At 56.1% G+C, this 27,003-nt stretch overlaps 1 protein-coding gene across 5 annotated transcripts; it reads right to left on the reverse strand.

Annotated features, from left to right (window-relative positions):
- Nucleotides 1-1,572: 1,572 nt before the first annotated feature.
- GRAMD1A (GRAM domain containing 1A) lies at nucleotides 1,573-25,156 on the reverse strand. 5 transcript variants are annotated; one of them, XM_032488054.1, is made up of 19 exons: nucleotides 24,840-25,156; nucleotides 15,437-15,647; nucleotides 15,327-15,347; nucleotides 14,500-14,584; nucleotides 14,262-14,365; nucleotides 14,095-14,190; nucleotides 13,304-13,384; nucleotides 10,450-10,562; nucleotides 10,130-10,280; nucleotides 9,380-9,578; nucleotides 8,226-8,369; nucleotides 6,605-6,723; nucleotides 6,374-6,516; nucleotides 5,710-5,813; nucleotides 5,450-5,623; nucleotides 5,263-5,350; nucleotides 3,949-4,056; nucleotides 3,745-3,865; nucleotides 1,573-2,039 (listed from the first exon to the last, which is right to left on the reverse strand). In XM_032488054.1, the coding sequence occupies exons 1-19, from the start codon at nucleotides 25,109-25,111 to the stop codon at nucleotides 1,947-1,949; spliced, it is 2,427 nt and encodes an 808-aa protein (XP_032343945.1). In that variant the 5' UTR covers nucleotides 25,112-25,156; the 3' UTR covers nucleotides 1,573-1,946. The 5 variants fall into 5 exon arrangements, with proteins under 5 accessions (XP_032343945.1, XP_032343948.1, XP_032343947.1 ...); XM_032488057.1 differs by lacking the exon at nucleotides 24,840-25,156 and adding an exon at nucleotides 22,100-22,232; XM_032488056.1 differs by lacking the exon at nucleotides 24,840-25,156 and adding an exon at nucleotides 21,425-22,078.
- Nucleotides 25,157-27,003: the final 1,847 nt, after the last annotated feature.

The raw sequence follows: 27,003 nt of genomic DNA on the forward strand, positions 1-27,003 counted from the left end.
TGTAGCTGAGGGTCATTCCTCAGAGGTCCCGACCTCCAGTTCTGGATGGGGTGAAGTTCTAGAAACCCCCCAGCCCGGCCCTACCAGGCAAGATGAACCAAGGGTGGAGCTGGCCCTGGGGCAGAGGGACAGGAAGCCAGAGATTCCAAGCCAGGGACACTGGACAACTTTGTGGTCTGGGCCTCTGTGCCAGTACCTCCTGGGCTGTGAAATTCCCCTGCAGAAAATAACTCTCTGGCTGTTCTGATTCCTCCCTCTCGCGGGGGCGGGGGTGGTGGTGGTGGCAGGCAGAGGCACAGTGAGGACAGGCCTCAGGTACTAGGCAGGGGCACCTAGTGACAGCCCTAAAAACATGTCACTGAGCACCTACTGTGGCTTGGTGCTGTTCTAAGCACATTACTAATACTAACTCATTTAATTCTTCCTACAAGGTGGGTATTACCATTATGCCCATTTTACAGGTATGGGAAACTGAGGCTCAGGGTGTGTAATTTGCCATGATCACATAGCTAGAGGATAGGAGAGGCTGGCTCTGCTCTTTGCCACTTGTGGTCCATCCTGCCCCTGCCCAACCCCTCCGCCAGTCCTCTGCTCCAAACCATCAATTAAGATTCTTACAGCCCGACTATGACTTGTCAAAGGTCTTTTTTTAACCCCTCATTCACTCTGGAACCAGCACAGGGTTTAAGTGAGACCTGTGTTCTACCTCGACCAGAGACCGTGCCTCTAGGCCCATTTCCACATCAGTGAGATGGGGTCCAGTTGGCCTCAACCTGGACAGGCTGGTGTAGGGTCCTGAAGGAGGCCCTGGCATCTAAATGTGGAGATGTAGACCCTGCCTCCCTGCTGAGTGGCCCCAGGCATTTAGCTGTTTGTCTCCATCCCATGGAGTCACTGAGAATGAAATGAACATCAGAGCTTGGCACAGAGCCTGGTATGTACTTGGTGCTCACTACATTACTTCTTCCTCAATTTTTCTGCCATAAGAGTAACATTTATGGAATACTTCGTCCTGGCCCTGTTTTAAGTAACCACCTTTATTAACTCCTTGAATCCTTATCAAGTGGTTTTCAAAGTGGGGTCCCTGGACACTCAGCATCACCTGGGAACCTGTTGGAAGTGCAGAATCTCCACCCACCCTAGATGTGCTAAGACAGAAACTGAGGGTGGGGTCCGGCAGTCTGCTTTGTAAAGAGCCCTCCAGGAGATTCTGATGCAGCTAAAGTTCGAGAACGACTCACTTCTAACAACCCTGGGAGACAAGCGCTGTTCTAATGCTCATTGTGCTGAAGAGGAAACTGAAGCTCAAAGGGGTTGACCTGCTCCGGACAACATGGCTGCCAAGTTATCAGAAGGAGGACCGAACCCAAGCCATTGGCCACCAGTCTGTCCTCAGAGACCCCACACTGGCACCTGATGGCGCAAGGCTTGTGAAAGATGCTGGGGAATTCCAGGTTGTGTCAGTGACCGTGGCCCCAGAAAATGAACCCTCCTCCCCACCACGGTGGGAAGTGAGGGCAACAGGAGGCTCCCACCTGCTCCCCGGGCCCCGCAGCCACAGCCACAGCCACAGCCATTTCCAACCCTTTATTGGGGCCCTGTCAGCCCCAAATAAATATAATACATTAAACCCAGAGCTGAGGGAATCGTGCACCCTGGGAGGCGCCCCCCACAACCCCAGTTGGGCAAAATAAGTTAGCAGAGGGCCTGCCGAAGGCCGGGCCAGCTCCCTGGCTGGTGGCTGGGCAGGCGATGGCAGCTGGGCTCGCACACGCTGGTCTAAAGTGCAGCTCGGTTCCGTGGTCCCCGTGTCTGCGTGGCCCCCTGGCCGGGCCACTGGGAGGGGTGGGCGGGAGGCTCCCGGTGCTCACACCGTGCCAGCAGTGGCCACCGAGCCTCTGTGTCCATCTGTCCATTTAGGGGGACGGCCACGTGGCCAGGTGTCCTCAGGAGAAGCTGTCGTCAGGCTGTGGCTGGGAGTCGAAGGGAGGCTCTGAGACGGTGATGCCTTGATGCAGCTTCTCCAGCGAGAACTTCATCTGTGGGAAGAGGTGGGCAGGGGTGGGTAAGTGCTGGTAGGGGTAAGGTATCCCCCAGTTCTGCGTTTGAGGAACTGGGGAAGGTCCGAGAGGCCAAGGTCACCCTTAATGAGAGCAGAGCCACTCTGCACCCAGTTTGACTTCTCACAGACAGCAGGTGGAAGAGGCCCAGATGGCCTGGGTTCAAGTCCCGGCTCTGTTCCTTACTGGGTAACCTTAGGCAGGCCCTTTATGGGTCCCAGGTCCCTCAGCCAAAACACGGGTCAGTAAATACCTGCCTCACAGGATGATTTCAGCGACCGGGCGGGTGAACTCCTAGGACCTGGCGCACAGGAGGCACTCAATACCCATTAGCTATTGTTACCTGCTGCCGCGTAGGCCTTGGGCACCCCTCTACCTCATCGTTCCTGTCCATTAGATGGGGTGCGGGTTGTAACAAGTGCACTCCCGTCCTATAGGCCAGCCATGAGAAGCAAACCAGTTGGTCATTCTAGCTCTTAGAACAGCCTAGCTCAATTGGTGTCTGCTGTTAGCATTAGTTTGTGCAGTCAATTCTGTGCCCTTGGCAATTTGAGAGGAAAATAGTCAGAATTTAACTCATGATAGGAAGGCCCTGACCTCCCTCTCACTGAGCGATGGGACCACAGGCTCCATTCCCCCTCTCCCCTGTCCTGCACAGCCCTTCCCTGTGTAAGCATCCTCCTCTGAGCATGATTTCAGGCTGCAGTGAGGCCCCTAAAGGTGGGGCTCAGCGGAACGGTCCATGGTGATTTTCACCGTCACCCACCGATGTGGGCTGTGATGCCCTTGGGCACCCAGCCAATGCCAGATGCTCCCCAGCCTGCCACGGCCCTCCTCCCCACCCCAGGCACTTACCGCAGGCCTGACATCTGTGCGGACCCACTACTACATTTACTGAGCACCTGCTTTGCGGGATCACACTAGTAACAGCAAACACAGATCAGCTGTTTGCATGACCTCCGCGCTACTCAGATGTTAAGTCCCTTAATCCTCACAGCAGCTTTCGAGGTAACATCGATTATTATCCCATTTACAGAGGAGGAAGCCAAGGCCCCGGTGGTGAAGTCACTTGCACAGGTCACATGTCAGAATTTGAACTTGGCCGTCTGAATAGATGCTGCCCCTGAACTACAGGGGGTGTTTGGGGCAACCCCTTCTGGAGGTGAGACCCCTTTGGAGAACCTCTCTCCTACCCTCATGTGACCCCTTAGTCACCTCATAGGCAGGGAGGGGTTCAGGGACCAATCCTCATCTACCCCTGGCTGCTGTGACTGGTTCAGGGATGGGCGTGTGACCCCAGCAGCCAGGGAGAGTGAGCTCCTTCCTTTGGATGTTACCCTAGAGCTGCAGGTACCATTTTGGTCATCCTAGGAGAAAGGATGCCCAAAACAAAGCCAACCCTGGGGGTGGGCAGAGTCAAGAGATGGCATGAGACCGGTTCTTACTACTACTGAGTGGCTGGATCCAGCTGTGCCTGAAGTCAGACATCCCTGGACTTTTTTCCCAGAATGAGAACCAGTAAATTCTTTCTTCCGTCCCACAGATTTTTCCAGCAACTCTGGGAGGTGGGGACTACGAATGGCTTCCTCATTTTACAGAGGAGGAAAGTGAGGCCCAGATGCATATGTCTTGGGATTTGAATGCAGGATCCCGCAGCCCCAGTCCCACAGCCCCGGTGCCTCACCTCGTCCAGGAGCTCCACAGAAGCCCGCAGGATCTGCCTCCACTTGTGTACCTCGACGCTGTGGAACTGCTTCTGCAGGGCCAGGATCTCCGCCCACTCGGTGGCCGTCTGGGGAAACTTGCTGTGGGGGATACAGGGCCTGAGTGGGGTCCTGGCCTCCCCTCACCTGCCCAAGCTCCCAATCCCCTTGGGCTGGCCACTCACCCCTTGGCCAGGGCCAGACTGTGCCAGGACTCGAAAGTGTGAGCTGTCCTCTCAAGGGACCAGAGGCGGTAAAAGAGGAGGACATTGAGGGCGATGAGGATGATGAGGCTGGGGGGCAGGAGTCAGAGGTCAGGAGTCAGGTTACCAATGCTCCCACGAGTCGGGCACCCACACAACCACACCCTGAAGGGGCACCACAGTTACCCCTCTTTTCAGAGGAGGAAACTAAGACTCAGAGAGGGTGACAGACATCCTTAGGGTCACACAGTCCATAAGCAGCAAAGTCAGGGTTCAAACCCAGTCCTCTCTGACACCCACGCCCTTAACTGTCACTCCAGGTCACCTGGCTGGGGGACCAGGGGTCGGGGGCACAGAATAGGGAGAAGGGGCTGCAGCTGGGGGTGAGACACAAGGTAAGGGGAGTGCAGGATGCTGGACCCTACCTCACACAGATCCTGAGGAGGCAGAGAGGAGGAGACAAAGAGAGGAGAGCTGCTCAGCCTGTCCTGGCCATCTCCTGACCCCTGAACCCTGACCCCCGACCCCGGCAGCTCTGAGCTGAGCTCACCACACAGCCTCTCTCTGGACCACTGTTATTGGGAGACTGAGACCAGAGACACTGTCACCTCCCAAGGTCTGCTGGGAGCATGGGTCTCATTTCCATTTCCTCAGAGCACCCTGCCCCCGACGCCCAGGCCTCTGTGCATGTCTGTCTCCCTGCCTGGGGCCTCTGGGGTCTCAGCTTGAGTCCTCTGCTATCCCGGGAGGCCTTCCCTGACAGCCGCCTGCCTAGCCTGGAAGAAGCCTTTTCTGGCTTTCCCATCCCGGCCCTGTCCCCTCTGCCCATGTTTCCTCCATCACAATCCCCTCCCTCTGGTCTGGGGCCAGGTCTGTCCATCTCTACCACATCCCTCGCATCACACAGCTCAGGGCTGGGCACGGAAAACCTGAATGAAGTGTGTAAGCGACATTGCTTCTTTTGCACACCTCTCCTGGTTCACCTAATTCCAGCCTCCTTTGGGAGCCTACTCCTCCAGCCCGCTGGGTGAGGTCGGGCCGCTCTGACCTCCCGAAGCTCCCCAGGCTTCCCTCTCCCTGCAGGGAAGACTTCTCCGTGGCAGACTGAGCAGTACGCCGTGTGAGGCGCCCTGCTGGGCACATCCCAATCATTGCCTCCTATAATCCTAGCTATGGGGGTGAGCCCACATTCCCACGTAAGCAGAAGCCCAGAGAGGCCAAGGACTTGCCCAAGGTCACACAGCCAGGGTGCAGATCCAGGCCTGTCTGACCCCAAAGCCTGGCCGCCTTACTCACACAATGCTGATGAGAACCAGGGCGCTGGGGATGCCTGCCCCCGGGCCCTGGTCCACTGATGGTTCCGAGAAGCGGGAGCTGAGGGAGCCTGCGGGAGAGCAACTCGCAGTCAGACAGACTCGTCCCAGCTCACCCCACGACAGCCCCCAGCTCCTCCACCCATCCGACCAGGCCTGACGGAACGCACCTGAGGTGTGCATGCCAGCCCGGGCGCAGGGGTCAGGGTCCGGGTGCTGGGGCCCATCACCATGACCCCTCCAGCTCAGGGGCCGCTTCCGCCTCCGCAGACCGGACAGCAGCCCCCGGGCATCCTTCCCGCCTTCCTCCAGAGACAGCTTCTCAGCCTTGGCGAGCTCTCGCTCTGCGGACACAAGAGAGGGCTCTGCGAGTCTGCACCTGGCCAGGCCACGACCCCATCTGCCCCCTAGCCGGACCTCTGCTCCCTACCCAGGTGGTGGAAGTAGTCCTCGATGCCGCTCCACGAGTTCTTCTCAATGAGAGACTTCACGAGGCTCCAGGGCTGCTTCCGGTAGCGGATCTCGGAGGACACCCTGGGGAGGGGCGGGGGGGGGTCAGGGTCTGCCCCATCCCCCACGGCGGTTGGGGGGTGCTTTCCTTCCCCTAATTCTGTTTTGTCACCCGCAGACAAAACAGACACACCCCCTGCAAGGGTTCCCTGTGATCCCCGCTCAGCACCCCACTCGCCCCCAAGGCAGCCAGTCAGCCTGCCGCCCCTTCTCTGTCTACACCCACTGCCTTGGCAAGTCTCCCTCCTGAGGTGCTGCCCATCCCAAACTGCATCTTAGCCTGCACCTCACCCTTGAACCCCTTCCGTCTTGCTGCTGCGCCCAACTCCACATGGGGTTTAAGAGCCCAACATGTCCCAAGCTGAGCTACTGATCTTCCCCACACCTACCCCTCCCCACCCCGCCCCGCCCCGCCCCAATCAATGGCATCTCCATCTTCCTGGTGGCTCAGGCCAAACACCTCAGGGTGTTCCTGACTTCTGCTCATCTGCCAGGGAGGCAACCAACAATCTGTGGTGGTGAGACTGGGGCAGGGGCCCTGTGGCCACCAGGACATCCAATGGAGGGGCCGGGCAGCTGCTCACCGGAGACGGGCCTTGTTCCGTGCGAGGCCCAGGATGCAGTAGCGGTGGGCAGTGTAGAAGTAGTCCTGGTAAGGGATGCCCTGCGTCAGCACCTCCGAGTCCACCACACACCCGCCCGCCTGTGGGCCGCGCCGGAACAGTGTCTGCGGGGCGAAGAGAGGAGCAAGGAGTCAGCGCCACCCACCATCCGCACCCTGGCCACCCACCCACCAGCCACCCCGCCTGGCACACCTGCGTCTCCACCACCGAGGCGCTCTTGGGCCCCAGTGGGTTGCTGATGGGAATGGTGTAGGTCAGCACTCGGCGCTGGTGGCACTTGCTGTCCCCGCTCCATGGGCTCAAGGTCACGTCTGGGGGAGACAGGGGCAGAATGAAGACGCTATTGTCCCATCCTGTATCCCCAGGCTGTGGGAGACTCAGCCTTTTGGAAGGTTCCAGTTCTCTGGGGACTTGTCCCCAACCCCCCTCCTGCATGTCCCCACCCTGGTGTCTGCCCTACCTTCCTTCTGGACACCTAAAACTTCAGGTGGTGGTGATCGTCAGAGCTGGATCCTCTCCCCTGCCTACACTTCTCACCCCTGCCCAGGCTATCTCATCCATTCCGGCAGCCCCTGTCTCCTCTCCTTACCAGTCCTAGCCTCTCCCCTGAGCCTCAGACCTAGGGTCCTGCGCCCTCCTGAACACCTTCCCCTGGAAGTCCTCAGGGCCCTCATACCCACCAGGCCCCATCTCAGAGGTAGCCCCACTGTCCTCCAGGCTCCACGCAGAGCGCTGGGCCTTGTCCTGGATACTTTCTCCCCGTCTATTCACGACCACATGAGCACTGTCCTGGTTCAGCCCATCCCTGCCTGCCGAGGGCCTCTCTCCAGCCTCCCCCTGAGGTCCTAGCCTCAGTCTCCACCTCTGGCTTAGGGATAGCTTCTTAAAGCCAACCCTGACCAGGGGTTATCCCTTATCTGCCTACAACATTCCATGGCTCCCCAGTACCCCTGGACAGAGTCTGAGTTCCTCAATCTGATGTGTCAGTCTCTCCAGGATATAAGCATAGTTTGAGGGACTCATGTGCCCCCAAGACAAGGCATAGTCTTACTCATTCTGCCTGGTTCATTTTCATTAATACAGAAAAAATAGAGAAAAATTAGCATCTGACTAGTCCCTCCCCTACCTGAATCTCTTTTGAAGCCTCCTGAGCTCCCTACTGGTCCCCTGGTCAGCCCTTCCGCCTCCCCCGGTGCTGTGGCTTCCCCTCTCCACATCCATCCACAGGGGCCCAGCCCCAAGGGGTTTCTCCTAGTGCCGCCTCCAGCCTCAGGGCCTTTGCAGGTACCCTCCTGGCCTCCTGGCTTCCTTTCCCCCACTCTCTTCCCTGGAAAAGTTCCTCCTTCAGGCCTTAGTTTCAATTTCACATCCCTCCAGCAGCCTTTCCTGATAGCTCCCAGCCACAGCCACCCCTCTGATATTCACTTATCTGTATGAGTATCTATTTGCTACCATTCCCACTAGGTTGTGGAGTTCATCCACCCTGGTCTCTGCAGCGGTTTGACAGAGTGGGCACAGAAGTGTGCTCGTTAACTCATATTAGTTAAATGCTTACTATCTGCTCCTATTCTAGGCACTTTTCTAGTATTAACTCATTTAGTTCTCACGAGACCCTGACAAGGCAGGCACAACCATCACATAGGAGACACCGAGGCACAGAGAGGCTCCACACCTGGCCCAGGGCCACCCAGCTAGTAAGAGGCGCGGCCCCTCTGGTCTCGCTTTCACTCCCCCACCCGCCCACCTGAGCTGCACAGCCATGCCTGCTCCTCTCCACCCCCTCCCCTGTTCCTGGGCCACTTGGGCACCTGACCTGTGAACTTGCACTGCTGCAGAAAGCCCTGCAGGAAGGGCGAGTCTGAGAAGAGCATCTGCTGGAGCCGCTCGGCCCCCACGTGGAAGACGGAGTTGATGAGGAGCCGGCCGGAGAGGTCGGGAAGCAGGGCCGCCAGGTCGGCTGGGCAACAGGGAGGACAGGGGGTGAGTCCCCAGCGTTCCTCGGTCTCCCTCTGGGTGACAGCTCCTCCCCACTCCCAGGCCTTGTGGGGTGGCTGGGGAGCCCCGTACTCCTGGACCAGAGCGGACACTGACACGGAGCGCTACTAGGTCCCCTCTGCCACGAGGGTGGCTTTAGGGTGGGCGTGCGCCCCAGGCCCAGACAAGCAGAGCCACCACGATGGGTTCAAGGTGGAGCACACACGTAGGCCCAGCCGCCTGCAAGCCCAGTGATGACAGGGGTGCGCATGCGCTCCCAGACTCCAGGCCTGAGCTCTCGGCCAGTGATTGGGTCGGGGTGTGCATGTGCATGTGCGTGTGTGTGTGTGCCCATGTGGGTGAGGCCCAGGCCAGGCCATCAGCCACAGCCATGGGCTCAGGGGTGGGCTCGTTCTCCAATCAGAGCCAACCCGAGAGCTCCTGGAGCAGCCGCTGGGAGAAGCATGCTTTCTCTCTGCGAGGCTTGCCTGGGGCAGGGCTGGGCTCTCTCTGCCCCCACAAGAGTAGAAACTACCTGAGAATGGAGCTGGCACAGAGAAATGGAAATGATGATGATGATGATGGAAGTAGTAACAGCCAACACCTACGAACTGGCCCCAGCACTTCACGTGTGTTAACTCAATTCTCTTAATGACAACCCTATGAAGTGGATGTTACTACTGCTAACCCCATTTTTCAGATGAGGAAAATGAAGCTCAGAGTGGTTGAATAATCTGCCCAAGTTAAACAGCCAGGAAGCGGTGTGGCCAGGATTGGAGGTCCAGCAATCTGGCTTCAGAGTCTATGTGCCTATCCACTCTGCTACACTGCCTTCAGAGCAGAGCTAAATATGGACAGATTTCTGATAACACCGTCTGAATGCCTCACCTGCTCACCCTTGGATTTCTGAGTCCTGTGAACCAGCAGATCCCTTGGTCTGAGTAAGGTTTGTCACGTGTAACCAAAGCAAATGAACTGGACCCGCTGCCTCACCTTCCTCCCCCGTGGACGAGGAGGAGTTACTTGTGTCCGTCAACAGCTCCTCACTGGGCAGCAGATCCAAGGGACCCAGGGAGGTGGGCCCGTCAGGTGGGGTGGGCTCTGCGCTCGGGGGTTCAGCCACTGGGGTCACTGTCTGGCTGGAGGAGGCATCTGGTTGGCTGTCTGTCTGCTCCTCCTTGTCCTCCTCTGCCTGCAGAGAAAAGCTTAATATAGCCTTGTCCCACCTCCATCCCAGCCTGAGAGTCCTTGTGTGCCCACACCCAGCAGAAGGCTTCGAGACTGGGGAGGTCATGTGCATACCCAGGGCTCATAGCTGAGCTCCGGGGGGCCCTGGGCGACCCAGGCAAGGACTTCTCTCAGCCTCTGCCAAGCCTGTCTTTGATGCCTGGGCCGTAAGCTTTCTTACGCCTGTCCTGTCCGTCTGTCCATCTTGTCCATGCCTCATCTGTCTGTTTCCTACCCTATCCATCCATCCATCCATCCATCCATCCATCCCTCTCTTGCCTCTTCTGTCTCTCACCCTTTCCATCTGTCTACCTGTCCCCATCTTTGCCCTCTCTCTTTCCTCACCTGTCCCTATTTTCTCTTCCCATCTTCCCAGCTCCATCCCATCCCTCCATCCACACCCTCACGTACCCCTCTATCCACCTCTTCTCTATCCATTTCCTACCCTCCCCCATCAAACTGTCCCTCTCCCCAGCACCACCCAGCACCTCCTCTCTCCTCCTCCCTTCTGCTCACCCCATGGTCTGCATCACTGCTGGCCTGGGAGAGGTTGGGGGTGATGCGGCCACGGCGAGAACCTGCTGGGCTTGGCTCCTGGCTGTGGTTAGCCGCCCCCGAGGGGGTGATGTCACTCAGGGCGATTTCGTCTCCCACTTCCTTGGGGCTCCTATGGAGAAGGAGAGGGTGGGGATTGCTCTATCTTTGAGACCCCACACATCCGCCTGGTCTCCCAGACTTTGTGCATCCACCTCAGTCCATTCAGGACTCCTGGAGCTCTGCATGCAGCCCCTCCTGTCTCTCTGACCCCAGGAACCAGCCACCAACCTCAGACTCACCCTAGACCATTCAGCTGCAAGGGGCAGACGTAGTCCTCATCCTCGCTGGTGAGGCCCAGCTCTGAGCCGTAACACTGATGCACCAGGTGCCAGAGCTCGCGGGGACTCAGCGTCTGGGCAGGAAGGACATTGGGTTGGCCTCCACCTGATCAAGAGCCGGAGCCATTCCCACCTGTCCTCACCAGCCCTCAGCTTCAGCAGTTTCCCCGGTGTCCACAAGGGGGCAGCAAGCGCTCCCATCCCAGACCTCCCTCAATCTGCTCCACATTCTAGAAGCCTGCGCCCTTAGGCCCTCACAATACTTCCACAGCTACAGGTTAATGTTCCCAGTTTTACAAAGGGGAATACGAGGCCCAGGGTGGAGAAGTCACGTGCTTGCGGTCAACTCTGTGCTAACTTAACAAGTCTTCCCAACAGTTCTGTAAAGTAGGTGCTAATGTCGTCATCATTTTAAGATAATGATGCTGAGGCACAGAAGTGGGTAATGTCACCCAATCAGGAAGTGGCAATGCTGAGATGGGATCCCAGGGGACTGGACTAGCCCTGGGACTAACCACTGGACCGCACTGCCACCCAAGAGCTGACATTACCAAGCACTTATTCTGGGCCCAGCCCGGGTGCTGTGAAGGAGGGGTGGTCCCCAGCTGACCAACGGCGTTCAGTGACTTGCACTCAGTTCTTCAGTGATGGGGCTGAATTCCATCCCCACCAGCCTGGCTGCCTTCCTTGGAAGCTGACTGCACTGTCACTCCCTCAGGTTCCTGCTCCAGCACCCTTGCCCTTGAGGACGGCCATAGCTAGAGCCGCCCCAGGACAGGACATGACTGCAGTCCTGCTGGAGGAGTGGGTTTGGGCCTTCCCAGGGGTTACAGGCCAGCAGCAGCAGACTCGGTGCGATGCCTACTCACATCTATCCACCCTCCCTCCCTGCCAGCAAAACCCTCATCTGTTTGGGGTGAAAATCTTCTCCAGCCCCAGGTAATTTTAACTGGCTTATACCAATTGAGTTTGGTTTTTTTTTGTTTTGTTTTGTTTTTTTGCCACATACCCAGCCTCCCATGCAACCAAGTTTTAGCCAGAGAAATGCAAGAAGTCAGCTAAAGGAGGATTTCCCTTGCTGATAAAGGAATGCTCACTTTCCATCCATCCCTTTCTTCCTTTATGTTGGGACACTTGTGTGATGGCATGACACCTGGAGGCGTAGCAGCCATCTTGCAACCATGAGGCAACAAGCATGTGCACAAAACATTAATATGCAGGATGATGGGGTGGAGTAATGGATAAGAGCTTGGGTCCTTGATGACATAGGGAGCTCTCACACCCATTCTGGACTGCCTGCCTCCAGATCTCTTGTTACATGAGCCCAATGCAGTGATTCAGGTAGACTCCAGAACCTGACTGTATGGGATCAGAACCTCAACTCTGCCCCAGAAAAGCATATGTAACCAGGGACAAGTCTATCCCTGTGTGCTTCAATGCTGAAATAAAGATAATAACTCTACTGCCTCAAAGGGTGGCTGTTAAGATTAAATGAGTTATTTCATGTAAGGCTCAGAATAGTGCCCGGCACCCAGTAGCACCATAAGTGTTAGCTATTATTATTACCTTCTGAAATTATTCACTGTCTAAGTGTTTAAACCATTGTTTGGTTGAATGTTCAGTTACCTGTCGCCAAATGCATCCCTACATAAACTCACGCAACCAAAGTGGGTATTCCAGGAGAGCCCCCTCAGGGCTGGCCCTCAATGGACTATTAGAATGTTATAAAGTCTAAAATCCCTTACTCTAAATCTATGAGGTAAGACTTGGTTCAAAATTAAGAAACTGGGGGATTTAAGGAAGATAATGCAGTGCCTATACTGTGATACAGAACCAATAATACTAGCTATAAAACATTTATTTCGTATCCAGTATAATGGCTACAATACATTTAGTACAGTGTATACTGTACTTGATGTTCTCAATGCATGATTCAAGGATTTCTGGGGGTCCAAATTATTTTTGGAAGTATGATGTGTTACTAGTAGTATGAGATGTTACTTGCCTTTCTCAGTTTTATTCTTTCGTGAGTGTACAGTGGCATTTCTCAGAGCCTATAGGACATTTGATGCTGTCATTGTTCTGACAGCTAATGCGATGCGTGCTTGTGCGTCTTGTGCTTAAAAATCTCCCAGTTTCAGTTTCGGTACATATTGATGGACATACCTCACTTAAACAAAAGCTCTTTAGAGTCTACAATTATTTTAAAGAGGTAAAGGGTTCCTGACGCTCTAAAGTTTAAGGACCACTGGTATATTCTATACTGGATCCTATAACTTTACACTGAATCACGATTACATTTAAGATTTACCCCAGTCATACACATTCATATTTTTTCAGTCCTGAGACATATGAAGAGCCATGTTAACTGAGATGTAGACCTGTGCTATACAAGACAGACACGTGGCCATTTAAGTTACTTAAAAATGAAATTAAATTAAAAATGCAGATCCTCAGTCCCACAAGCCACATTTTGAGTTCAAGGGGGCGGTGGTGGCCAGTGGCTACCACACCGGACGGCCCAGCACCAAGCTCTCTTAGTGCCGACGGGGACTAATAATAACCATGTGCTCTCAGGTCAGAGTCTACTGCCAGACACACCCCAAACCTCCCCAGTTTCAGAGCACTTCTGATTTGTAGATGGTGAACGAGGGGCTGGGGACATGCGTTTCTTGTGGGCAAGGTCTGGCCCTGGGGCCTGTGGTGGCCCCCTAGTGGGGCCCACGGAGGAGGGCCGGAGGGCACCCCTGGCTCTAAGGCCCCCCCACCGCCCGCCCGCCCTCACCCCACCTCCCCAGGCCGCGTCCTGGCCCACCTTTTCAAGCAGCGCATTTTGCCAGAGGCGGAAGATGAGGAGGAAGCAACGGTCCCGGGCCCCGAAGGAGGTGAAGAAGTGCTGCAGGAGAGAGGGAGGTGTGAGGGCGGGGAGGGAGCGCCACCCCACGCACACGGGGTTCCCGGCTCTCCATCCTCGTGTGGCTACTCATTCCTTCACTCATTCCACAAAATGTGTGTCCTGCACCCAGCCCAGCACTGGATGACCTGGCGTCACCGTGACGAGGAGATGGCCCCTGGTCCTGTCGCCAGGCTCACAGTCCAGGGCGGGAGACAGGGTCAGCCCAGAGCGGCTGGGCTGCTCAGAAGGAAGCCCAGGGCACTTTCCCAGTCTCCTGTGCCCACTGAGGGTGTGGCCAACGAATCCACTTTTGGCCAATAAAGCACAAAGGAAAGTCTGCTGTGAAGTCTTCCCTCCCCATTTCCTTTTCCTGTCCCGTCTGAGCCACAGGTGGGAGGCAGCCGTCTTGGGACCATGAGGCCACAATCATGATAGAATGGAGCACGAGGGAAGGCCTCCTGGGGGTGGAGGCATCTGAGTTGATAGACTGTTACTATTAACACTCTTCCTGAGCAGCTGTGTGAGGGGACAGAGGGGACAGGGCCTGAGACAGGAGCCGGTGTGGGGGTCCAGGTGGGAGATGGTGGGAGCTGGGCCGGGGCTGGGAGAATAAAGAGAAAGGGAAGGCAGGGATCAGCTGGGTGCGGAGTCAACAGGGATCTGGGTGGTGGGGAGGAGAGAGGAGGCCCTGTCAGCCAGTCCCCTCTCACCTTCTCGCTCTCCGTGCAGATCTGGATGGCGTTGGGGATCAGCTTGGCCGTCTTTTCCTTCTTCAGACACGTCACTTCCTTCAACTGGATGGAAATCTGAGGACGAAAGGCAGGTCAGGAAGGGCAGGGCCCTGCCCAGCCCGGGCCCCTCCTCGTCCCTGGCTCACTGTTGTCTCCCAGCGGAAGATGTTGCTGTAGAAGCAGATCCAGTTCTCGGAGAGATAGAGGCGGCCCTGGAGGAGGATCTCGCGCTGCAAGGCACAGGAGTAATCTGAGGCCGAGGGAGAGATGGGCAGACACCCGAGTCACATGGCTGTCCTGGCCCGGCAGCGCAGGCTGGGGAGTCGGGAGGGCAGGGCCGGAGATCGGGGTCAGGACCAGTGCTGGTCGGGCTGGGGGACTCACCCACAATGAGGCGTTCGGCTTCAGGGAGTTTGTTGAACAGCTTCCGGAAGTCCTCGTTCCGCTGTTTGTACGTGGGGCTCAGCATCTGGGGGAGGTTGGGGGGTGAGAACCTGGATGGGGGTTCACGCCCCTAATCCTGCCCCAGGAGGCTCCCAGCTCACCTCAGTCTCCTCGGCCCGGGGCGGGCTGTGGCTTCGGTGTCTAGCTTACTTATACGAAAATGAATATATGTATGTTCATGTATGACTGAAGCATTATGCTGTATACCAGAAATTGACACAACATTGTGAACTGACTACAGTTCAGTAAAAAATACATATACAAAAAAATGGATAAACAACAAGGACCTACTGTATAGCACAAGGAACTATATTAAATATCTTAGAATAACCTATAATGGAAAAGAATCTGAAAACCAGTATGTATATATAAATGAATCACTTTGTTGTACACCTGCAACATTGTGAATCAACTATAGTTCAATAAAAAATTGTCTAAAAGATTTTTTAAAAAAGAATAACCATGAAAAGAGCCATTCACTGCTTTCTGTGTAAGCCAGACCCCATGCCACATACCCACCAGCATCACTGACTCTCACTGAATGTTCCCTTCAGTCTTGTAAGGTTGGAACTGTTTCTCAAGGAGAGAGAAGCCCAGAGAGGCTAAGCAACTCACTTAAGGTCACACAGCATGTTAAGCGTAGGATGAGACCCTAGGTCTGCTGACGGCAGCACCCACTCTTTGACTATGCAGCCAGGGGCTCCTGGCCCAGCACCCGTCCCCCTCCCTCTCACCCCTCCAGCATGGCCCCCTGCCCAGATACTTACGCTGTACCAGCTCTGCATCTTCTGTAAGAGAAAGGAGTGGAGTCAGAATGAGCCCCTGGGTCCCTCTGCCCTTCCTCCCCTTCCTCCATGCCACCTGGGCCTACACCAACCTTGCTGTTGCGGATGAAGTTCCGGCTGCCCAGGCTCTGGATGCTGGGTGTCCCCGGCACCCCACCCTTCTCTGAGGAGCTGTCTGAGCCCTTCTCCACCATGGTGCCTGGTTCCGGCTCAGGCGGGGGTCGGCTTGGGGGCAAGAGCTGCAGCCGCTTCCGGAGAGATGGGGAGCTGCTTGGCGTGCTCCGACCAGAGTGGGGGGTGGTGCTGGGTGGGGAGAGAGGAAAAGGGGCACCCTGGGTGAGGATGGGCCTGTCTGGGGGGGCCCACCCATCAGCCCATTGATCCCCACCCACCCACCCTACTCCACCTCCTCGCAGTGTGACCAGGTTCCCTAGCTCCCCGAGCCTCAGTTAGCTCATCTGTAATCCAGGGCGGAGAAACACATGTCCTCGTCTGGTGGTTTGGAGGGTTAAAAGAATCAACACATGTGAAATGCTTCTAAAAGAGTAACAGAGCCTGGCACGTAGCGAGCTCTCAGTAATGCCTGCTGTTTTTAAAATGAACTTATTCATTCATTCATACAATAAATATTTCTTGAATAACCACTTTCCACTCAGCTGCTTGAGCTAAAACCCTAAGCACCTTCTTTCTTACCTCACCCCTCATTTTTCATCAGTTACCAAGTCCCACCTGCTCCAGCTCTAAAATCCATTTCCATTATTTCTGTTATGTCCACTTCCCTCTGCTCCAGTGCCCTGGTCCAGCCTCCATCCTCTCCCTCCAGGACATCTCAGCAGCCCCCTCCCTGGTCAGGTCAGGGCTCTCCCCTGGCTACATCTCACTCCAGGTAAAAGCAAAGTCCTCACCTTGGAGCCCCGGCCCCTGGTGTGGTCGCCGTCACGCCCTCCTCTCCAACCATCCCTGCCTCCTTTCATCCCTTCCTGAAGCTCACCAGCTACATGCCCGCGTCAAGGCCTCTGCACCTGCTGTCCCCTCTGGCTGGAATGTCCTTCCACAGCCCCAGCATAACTGAATCACCTCTCTCTGCTCAACCGCTCCTCCTCCCCTGGGGACCAGCCTGGAGGGGCTCCCCAAACCCCAGTCTCCCCGTCTCATCATCTCAATTCAGCCTGCTCACTTATTCAGTCTGTTAATTGTCTGCCCCCGACTGTGAACTCCAGCTCTTGGTTGCCACTGTGTCCCCAGCACCCCACACTGTACCTGGCACAGCCAATTATCAATAAACATTCTCGACTACGTGAATAACCGTGCACTGGCTGGAGCTGGGTGCAGCCAGCCAGAGAGGGTACCCACCTTGGGAAATTAGCCTTCGGGTGGGAGGCAGACACTGAACAAACAGAACCCTCAAAAGACTGAATAAATAAACGTGGACTCTGTATTAGGACTACAGCAAACTCTCTACATGATGAGTTATTACTCCTCACACACCCCGTGCCTTTGATATTACTACCATCCCCTAAAGAGGAAGAAACTGAGGTGCAAAGCAACACATGGCTGATTTAATTCAGGGCAGGATTCCAACATGGGGGCCTCCATCTACCCTGGGGTGGAGGTGGGAGTCCCTCAACCACTCAGGGCTCCGCAAACTTCTCTCTCTTGCCTCTAAGCTTTAGCACAAGCTGTTCCCTCTGTCCACACTATCCTTTTTCTTCTGTGCCCAGCAAATTCTTCTGCATCCTTCAGGATTCTTGCTCATACAGTCCCTCCCTCCGGGATGCTGCCTCCCTTCTGCAGGTCCCCACCACCACCTGGCAGCTCCCATCCCACCCCTATCCACTCTGCCCGCGCTTCCCACAACCCAGAACTGACTGCCCAGGGCCGTCACTGCCTCATGACAGCTCTGTGTTTCCCCCACAGGTCTGTGAGCTCCTTGATGGCAAGTCTTGGTCTTAGTCACTACTCTGTCCCAGTATTGCTCAGGATGGGGCCCAAGGTAGGCATTTGTGTCACACTTGTGAAATGAATTTGTGGGGAAAATAAATAAACGAAATAGATGGTGACCCGGGCCACCGCCATTCCTCTGGGCTACAGAAGCCACCTTCTCTCAGGTCCCCTGCTCCCATCCCTGTCCCTGTCCCCTTCAGTCTGCTCCCCACCTGCAGCCAGACGGAGCCGGGGAACACCTGAGTCAGGTTGGATCCCCTCCTGGGAGGTCTCCCCTGGCTGTACCTCACTCCAGCTGAAAGGCCAGAGCTGGACCCTCTCATCACCCCCTCACTGGACCCTCTCATCACTCCCCACCCAGCCTCTGCTTCGGCTGCTCCCTTGGCCCAAACAGCTGTCCTCCCAGATGTCCACAAGCTCCCGGCCTCCTTTAGGGCTCTGCTCAGAGACATTTCTCCAAGACTCCCTCCCGCACCTCTCCTGAGCCCCTTCCCTCTTCATCTTTCTCCTCGGCACTTCTCCCACCCGACCTTCCATATTTTCTCCATTTTGAATCCTCCTACGCCAGGAGGTGCACTCCAGCCGCACCCCCTTGCCTAGGGTGAGGCCTGGCACACAGCAGGTGCTCAGCCGGCTTTGCTCTTGTGGACTGAACCAGTGATTGACACCTCTCCCCCTCCCAAACTTGGATTCATCCAGGTGTGTGACTTGCCCAGCCCTTGGCAGGCTGAGACCACCGCAGATCTCAGCTGGGCCACTTTGCTGTGTGACCTTGGGCAAGTGTCTGGACCTTTCTGTGCCTCAGTTTCTTCTTGAGTATAACGGGAATAATAACAGTATCTATCTCACAGGGCTGGCTGGAGGAGGGCATGCATACGTAAAGCCCCCACCTGGAAGGCACTTTGGTTTATTAGTGGTTGCCAGACAAAAATGGAGCACACAGCCCTGCCGACACACCCCAGTGTACCTGAGTCCAAGGTGATACGCTGACCCCAAAAGGTACTGCACAAACACCTCAGCCCGGCGTTCGGAGCCCAAACTGACCCCCAACTCCAGTCATTTACTCTCCAAGAGCACAAGAAGCACCTGCCCTGCACAAGGCACTGGGACATGGAACTGAGCAAAATGGAACCGCCCCCGCTGGGGGACAGACAACCAGTAAGAGCACGTGGAGTGAGGGCGAATGCTCTCAGGCACTCGTCACCGCTACAGAGCAGCGCCGCTCCCAGGAGCAGCCCCCGCAGCACCTGGAAGTGGTTGGAAACGCAGAGTCTGGGACCTACTGCAGACCTCCTGAATCAGAGCCTGGGGGTGGAGCCGAGGAGACCCTAATGCGTGTTCTAGTTTGAGGACCACAGAGATAAAAGAGGACCGGAGGTAGGGGAGGGGGTGCTATGCAAGGCACACTTGAGCTGAGCCCAAAAGACAAGGAGCAGATCTGGCAAAGGGCCAGAAAAGGCTGTTTCAGGGGCCGGAACAGTGAGTTCCAGGACAGGGCTGAGCTTGGCAGGTCTGAGGAGGAGCGCGGGGGCCAGTGGGGCTGGGGAAGGAGGACAGGAGGGCACAGGTCCTCCCGCAGGCCTTGTGGGCCCTGGGCCAGAGTTTGGGCTTCACCCCGAGCCCTGGTGAACTTGGGAAGGGTTCTGAAGGAGGGGTGGCCACATTCCTCCTGCCTCATCTTCTTGCTGCCCCTCTAGCCAGAATCACAGACCCCTCCTCCACCCGGCCAACTCTCCTGTGGCCACAGGGCTCGAGAGGGCATCGGAGGGCACGTCCGACACACACAGACACAGCACGGCCTGTGCCCCCAGATCCTGCTCCTTGGCAGGACAAAGAGGAAGTGCTCAAGCCTGACAGCCCTGAGGCTGCCCAGCCAAGCAGGCATCAGGAGAGGGAAGGGAGGAGCCCGACATGGCTGGAGGGCCGTTATGGGGGGGCAGGGACTTGGAAGAGAATGGGGTTTTGCCACTGCAGACACCTCACTTCCAGCTTCCTGGGCCTAAAGAGGCCCAGAGCTCCCTCTGGTCAGAGAGGGGCAGAGGCAGGGACAGGTGTGCACAAAAGGGAACCTCGACGTGGGTCACACACAGCCAGTGTCACAGGCAAATTGCAATTCCCCACAGTTATCAGAAGTCTCCCCCCGCCCCCAACACACACCCAGCAGTATATCACAGGTGTATTACAGTCACACACAAAGCCACTGGGTCCCATTACACACATGCTCAGCACTACAAGCATGCTACAGCCACACCCAAAGTCCCAGAAGTGACCCACACATGCGTGTGCATGTATACACACATGTGGCGGCAGAGGGTCACAGAAACAGAAAACCATGGAAAGTCCCAGGTGAGTGACAGTCACACATCCAGCCACGGGAAAGTCTAAGGGAAGAGCTGAAAGCAAGCACCATTCCTGCTGTCACAGAGAGAGCCACACGGAGCAGTCACAGAGGACCCCAGCAAACACATGCTCAAGGCAGGTAAATGAAGCCTGGGGTCAGCTCAGCTCTCCTGGCGTTCCCTGTCTGGAGGGGAAGACAGAGCAAAGGCCTGCCTTACATGACATGGGATGGACGTGTCAACTGCTGTTGTAACTGACAGGGCGCCCCGACACTCAGACAGCCATGAAAGGCTCAGGAATAATGCAGCCCCAGGAGGCTGGGGACACGCCTCGACAACACAGTGGCCAGGTACTGAAATCATGCACGGGACATGCTTTATAAATCGCAACAGGGGGACGATGTCAGTTACCATTATTGCTCCCAGAGAGTCGAGGGTACACCCAAGGTCTCAGGAGGGAGGGTCCCAGGACCACTAGGAGCCACAAGGGGTCTCTCTCTCTCTTACTCTTTACACACACAAAGCCCCAGATGGTCCCAGCTGCTCACATGGAAGCCCAGGTACACACAGTAATGTCACAAAGGGACACACACAGGAATTTTCACACAAAGATAGAACCAGAAGTAGATTCCAGGCACAACCCCAGAGGGTCTCAGTCACACCCACTGAGTCTCAAACACATAATGTCACACGTGGACTGACTTACATTTGCACAGAGCTAATAGGTTCAGAAGTAAATTACAGGCACACACAGAGGCGGGGGTCATAGCAGCAAACACAGAGCCCCAGACACATATGCACACACACCCCAAAGTCACAACTGAACACACTGGCAACTTACAGTGACACCTGGAACCACAGATGGAATCAGAGGTAAATTCGCACACACACACAGCCAAGGAGGATCACAGCTGTCCGCATGGTAGGAGACTTAGACACACGGACACACACTCCGAAGTCACAACCAGACACCCATGGGTCTGCCGGGATGACATACATTACACACATACAACCACAGAAGGTCACAGCCAGGCACAGAGAGCCCCAGACACAGACTACAGTCACAGACACACACAGGGAGCTTACAGTAACACATGGAGACACAGATGGAATTCGAGGTAAATCACACACAAACAAAGCCAAAGAGGATCACAGCTGTCTGCACACTAGAACAGACACGTATACACACACTTCCAAAACATCCACAATTCGTAACGGAAAACACTCCGGGCCCAGGCAGGGAGTAGGTCAGTTCTGTGCCCACGGCCTCACAGGATCTCAGGCACGTGGCCGGCCGTGCAGAAGCCCCCACCCCAGCAGCCAGGAGAGTCGCGACAGACCACGACGGCGCGAAGGGGCCCAGCCCGGAACGAGATGCTCCGGGGCCTGCCCCGGGCTCAGGAACCTGTGAGCCCGCCGACGGGGGCTTGTCTACGCCCGGCCTCCGGCCTCCACCGCAGGCCCGAAGACCAGGGGCAGCCTCGAGCCCACCCCTCGCCTCCCAGACGGGGGCGAACTAGGCTGGGGGCGCTCCCCGCAGGCCACGCTCCCCGCGGGATGAGCCCGGGACCTCCTGCCAAAGCCGGGCCAAGCCGGCGCAGCGTGCCCCGGCAGTGACGAGCCGACCCCGGGGGAGGGGGGCCTCCCTGCCATCAGCGCCCAGCTCCCGAGTGCGCCCCTGCACCCCCCGCCCCAGGCCTCCCTCCTCACTGCCCGCCACCGGTGCACAAGCTCCCGGACCTCGGCTGCGGCCGCGCCAACCCCCAGGGCTCCCCGCGCCCCCGCCGCGGTCCTTACTCGAACATGGATGCGGTGCGGCCGGCGCGCCCAGCCGCGGGGCAGGGCCGGACCCGGCTGAGCGGGGCTGGGCTGCGCAGAGTGTCCCCGCGGGGCAGCCGCCTCGCCTCGGTCGGCCGCCGCCCCCACCCGACCCGGCCGCCCGCCGCGCGCCGCCAGCAGCCCGCACAAAAGGCGGGGGCCGCCGGAGGCCGCGCCGCGGCGTCGGCTCCCCCTTCCTGCCCCCGCCCCTGCGCGTCACGGCAGGCGGGGCCTAGACGGAGAGACTCAGATACCCAGAGGGAGAAGGGACCGGCGGGAGTGGGGGGAGCGGGAGGTGAGGGCGAGAGGTTGACTTGGGGGGGGGGGGGGAGGCTGGCCAAGGCGAGGGAGGGCCGGCCGCGACAGAGCGAGGCCCCCAGGGAGGGAGAGGCGGGAGGGACGATTAGAGATGGAGGGACTGGGGCGCAGGGGCAGGAAGAGCGGGCAGAAATGGAGAGGGCGGCTGGGACGCCAGACACAGGGAGAGAGCAGGAGAGAGGAAGAGAAAAAGAGTGACAGAGGATCTAAGGAGAGAGACGGAGAAATGAACCGGGGAGGGGGAAGGACAAAGAAAAACAGACAGACTTAATTAAAACAAAACACCGCCATGGCAGCTAGCTGCCTCGGCACAGGCCCGACCCGCTCCCCCGGTACCCAGAAAGGGGTCCTCAGCTCCAGTTAGGCTCCTGGCCGGGCGCTCTCAGCAGCCCGACCCCGGGCGGAACCTGAGAGGTGGGGCGGAGCTGGGGGTGGGATGGAGATTAGGGGAAACGGAGGTGTTGGGGCTGTAGGTACGCGAGGAACCGCTGCTGGCGGGAAGGGGGTGGGGCCCTAGGCCGCCTCTCTCTCCCCATCTCTGAGCCCCGCCTGCTGGCCCAAGGAGGTCCCAGTGCCTCGGTCTCTGGGGACCCCTCTCCGTCCCAGCCTGTGTCTGCCAGACCAAGTTAGATTCCAGCCACCCCGGCGCTCACCTCCGGCAAACCACCCCAGTCCTGAGGATACCACTAACTCTGTGGTCAGGGCTTTCCCACGGGACAGGGAGGGCGGGGGTGGGAGGTGCAGCCCTTTTACAGAAGGGGAAGCCTGGCCTTAAAGATGGGAAGTGACTTGCCGAGGTCGCTGTTGTTGGCGCAACCCTCCTCTGGCGCGGTAACCCGCACCTATCTCTACAGTGGCTGCCTGAGTGAGTCAGTGTCCTAGACTCCTTGTCCGGGACAAGAACAAGAACACAGATACGTGAGTCGCACCTCACAGCTCCTGGCCACAGGCGCCCCAGCACAGAGACTGGCTCCCAACCCCTCTCCAGGACAGATTGTTCCTACCTCTTGAAAACACTCCATTCCCATTGCTCTCCCACCCTTGTACCCCCTCCCTCCAGAAAACCCCATTGACTTCTCCTTTTGGCAGATGGCAGGCTCAACACTCCAGCCTTTCCTAACCCCTCTCTTTTCCCTCACGCCCACATCCAGGCTCTCAGCAAACCCTGTGCGCTCCGCTACAAAGGCTATCCAGCATCTGAACTCCCTCCCCATCACTGCCCTGGACCACAGCACAGCCTCCTCCCTGGTTTCCCAGCTCCCATCCTTCCCTTTACAGTCTGTTCCCTCCACACTGCCAGAGGGGGCCTGTGAACTGGTGTCAGGTTCTGGAGGCACAGAGCCCTCCTGGGGCTCCACTTCACTCCAGCTAAAACTTGGTCCTCCTCTAGGTGCCCAAGGCACCACTCTGACTTCTCCTCCGGCTCCCCCTTGCTCACTGTCTGTCTGCTGTTCCTCTAACTGATCAGACACACTCCTGTCCCCAGGCCTTTGCACTTGCTTTCCTTCTGCAGGACGCTCTTCCCTCAGTTCTTCCCACTCACCCTTAGATCTCAGAGGCCCTCCTTTCACCACCCCCCTCTGGCTCTCGGCTCTCTTTCTTTATATTTCTCTTTGCCTATTTCTTCTTTTGAAATACTTAAAAATGTTTAATTAGGAAATATTTATTTCAAACAGGAAAAAATATAACAGTCATCTGTGTCCCCCACCAACCATGTATAATAGATGTGGACGTTCTGCCATTTTTGCTTCAGAACCTTCTCCTTTCCTCTTTCCTTCTTTCTTTCTTTCTTTTTTTTTTTTTTTTTTTTTTTTTGAGAAATAAATGACTATAGTTACAGTCAAAGGCCCAACTCTCCACCCCTCCTTTCTCTGTTCCTGCCCTTCGCGGTACCCACTGCTCTGGACTGTTCTTCCCTGTATAATTTCCTATCCTTTTTCTGTATCAGGATGCATCCCCTAATAAGATGTCCTATTGTTCAATGTCTTTTAAAAAGATACATAATTAGGCTCCTACTGTATCATTTTGCAACCTGCTTTCTCCATCATCATTGTTAATACACAGAGCTTTACTTCATAAACCTTAACTCTAATTGAGTGTTCATTGTGGGAAGAAACCACAATGGACATTTCTATTCAAGGCCAGTGCAGTGTAGTTCTTTCCTCTTTCCCCCAATAGCTTTGAACCCCCCTGTTCCTGTCTCCTTGTGCCAGATGTAGTGTTTCTTTGCAGAAGTTTTTTTTTTTTTTTAAACTTTTCTTTTTTTTGCCCCGGGGGGCTACAGCAGGAAATACCTTTTACATTGGTGTCCAAGTACACACTCAGAAACACGTTTGGCCCTCCATATCTGCAAGTTCCACATCTGTCTACTCAAACAATCAAGGATTGAAAATATATATTTTTTTAATTCCAAAAAGTTCCAGAAAGCAAAACTTGAATTTGCTGGCTGGCAACTATTTACATAGTATTTACATTGTATTTACAACCACTTACATAGCATTTATACTGCATTAGGTATTGTAAATAATCTAGAGATAAAGTATACAGGGGGATGTGAATAGGTTATATGCAAATATTATGCCATTTTATATAAGGGACTTGAGCATCCGTAAATTTTGATATCCGAGGGGGTCTTGGAACACCCCCATGAATATCGAGGGACAACTGTATATGTAATGTCACAAAATTTGCAGGAAGCCACTCTTATTCACCGTCTCATATACTGTATCCTGGTTCTAGTTGGAAAAAAGTGCTGATTGGTTTCATTGCCTTTAAATGGGTTATGACCCACAGTTTGAAAAACACCAGGCAGGGTGAAAGGCATTATCTGCCTCCAGTCTTAGTAAGCAGTGCTCAGCTGAGCTCAGCTGGTTGTCCCAACACTTACTCCCAGTTGCAGTTTTTATCTCTGCATCTATTTCACAACTTCCAGTCAGGCCCCTGTGAGGCTAAGGCCACATTCTAACTGACCTTCAGTGCCCCGCAACCTGGACTGGCCAGACACAGGAACCCCACCTTCGAGTATGAGTCCTGACAGAGAGAGAACCCCTTCCCCAGTCCACCGCCTGGGTCTGACCTGTCCTGGGGCGAACTCTCCGGATCTGAAGTCCGCAGCCGCCGCAGGCGCTGGGGGGGTGGGGTGCAGGGGGGGGACTCCCCGTCACTGGCTGGTGTTATCTGAATGGAGGGCACCTCCAGGGGTCTCCAGGGCTTAGAGACCAGGCCCTCGGCCCTGCCACCCTGTGGCTGCTGGCTCTGCCACTCAGCTGAAGGGACAGGGGAGTCCCGGGCACCGCCATCCTGGGTTAGTGGGGCCACACAGGGTAGCAGAGGCAGGAGCTCGGCCATGGGGAGGGCTCTGCCTGCCCAGCTGGGGGTCTTGGACAGCGATGCAGTCTCTGGAAGAGGGAAAAAGAAAGTAAAGGGGTGAGTTCTCGTGCAATCCCTGCCCCTCACCACCTCCACCTGCTGCTCCAGCGAGAGGAGAAGGTGAGCTGAGGGTCAGAGAGGTCTGGGTGGGACTCCCACATCTGCCAACACCCTCCTAATTGACCCTGAGCCTCAGTTTCCTCTTCTGGAAACTGGAGGTCCTGATGGTGACACCCTAGGGAGGCTGGGCAGCATCAGGGAGCCCAGGGCTCAACACAGCAAGTGGTCAGTGAACATCTGTTTATGCCCCGGGGCTGGGATTTATTTTCTATGAGTATTCACCAAGGCCAAGCCCTGGGTTTCTATACACCCGCTACCCTAGCTCCCTTCCCCATGCAGGGCCAGGAAGGAGCCAGGCCTGAAGGGGCCCCAGAGGCCTTGGGCCTGAGTAACGGCTGATCAAGCGGAGAAGAGACTCAGAATCCAGGATTTCCCTTCCCTGTTTGCTCAGTAATTACCCCTCCCAAGACAAACAAAAGGAGAGAGCAGACCAGATCCTGAGGTTGTGGCTGTGATACTGGAGGCTGCCTGGGTCTGGGGAGATCAGATTAGTGTCTGTCTGTTCTCACAGCAGAACACGGCAAAGGCTTCTTGGCACCCAGCTGCTGGGTGAACAGGGAAGGAGGCCCCGTGGGACCCTAGTTTGGGAAGACCCTGACCCTTAAACAGGCCAGGCCTGGACCCCAGAGTCCTTCCCAGGCACCCCGATGCCCCTACCTTATGGCTTCCTCCTCCTCCGTCCTCACAGGCTCTGCTCAGACTTCCAGGGTAAGGGCAGGTGACCAGGCCCTTCTCTCCCCCAGGAGTCCTGGCTGGGCCAAAAGAGTCACGACCTTGCCAGCCAGAATGGCATGTCCGGCTGGAGTCATGTTCCCCTCTGGCCAGCTGTTCCTGGGAAAAGGGACGGAGTGGGGGTGGGGACCTTCTTCCCACAGAGGAGGCCCTTCCGTCTTGACCGCCTGGTGGAGGAAGGGGCTATGCTCACCCTCAGCTTGTACTGCTCCACCTCTCCCGGTGGCCGGCAGCCAGCTGCCATGTAGCTTCTGTCCCCACTCCTCTCCCAGAACTGCTCCTTCAAGCCCAGGGATCACCCCCAGGTGGCCATATCCAAGCCTCCTTCCAGTCCTCATAGAGACCTTAGAGGCGGGGACCTGGGAGACCCCCTTTCTTCTGGGGGTTCTCTTGGCACTCAAAGGCACCCTGCTGACAGCTCCACCTCACTTTTGTGCACAGCTCCATCTCCTCCACCTGATCTGTAAAAGCTGGCATTAGCCATGGAGCAGCTTTCCAATTTTATTACATAACAATATGCTAAAGGCTCCATATCAGGAGTTACCAAGTATATCAATAAAATGAACCCCATCACCCCACTTACCCAGTTTGAGAGCCAGCACATCACTATGAGTGCCCCGTGACTGCCCCATCCCACCCCTGCCTCCCTTCCAGAAGTTTCCATCACCCCTCATTTGTCCATTATCATTCCCTCACATCTTAAAAATTTTTTAAAAAATCAGGTTGGTATGCATTCCTAAGCATTATAATTTTCGGTTTTACTTGCTTTCGAGCTTTCTAAAGTGGGGTCATATCACGTGGCACCTTCTGTGACTTGCTTTTCTCCTTCAGCATTATTTCTGAGATTCGTCCATCATGGAGCAGGAAGTCCCACTCCATCTGTTTTTGTTGCCGCACAATATCCCTTTGTGGGGCTGACACCATGGTTTGTTTATCCGTTTCTCCTGCTCATGGGCACTGGGGTGTTTCTGGCTCGCTGCTCTGATGAACGGAGCTGCCCTGAATGTTCCTGGATGTGC

The sequence above is a fragment of the Camelus ferus genome, chromosome 9, assembly GCF_009834535.1.
Source record: "Camelus ferus isolate YT-003-E chromosome 9, BCGSAC_Cfer_1.0, whole genome shotgun sequence".
Lineage (NCBI taxonomy): Eukaryota > Metazoa > Chordata > Mammalia > Artiodactyla > Camelidae > Camelus > Camelus ferus.

Coding starts and splice junctions, on each gene's coding strand:
- GRAMD1A (XM_032488054.1), bottom strand. CDS start 25,111: ATGGCCGAGCTCCTGCCTCTGCTACCCTGTGTGGCCCCACTAACCCAG. Junction 8,370..9,379: donor CTCGTCCACGGGGGAGGAAG/GTGAGGCAGCGG, acceptor CCTGTTGCCCAG/CCGACCTGGCGGCCCTGCTT. Junction 5,814..6,373: donor CGGAACAAGGCCCGTCTCCG/GTGAGCAGCTGC, acceptor GCCCCTCCCCAG/GGTGTCCTCCGAGATCCGCT.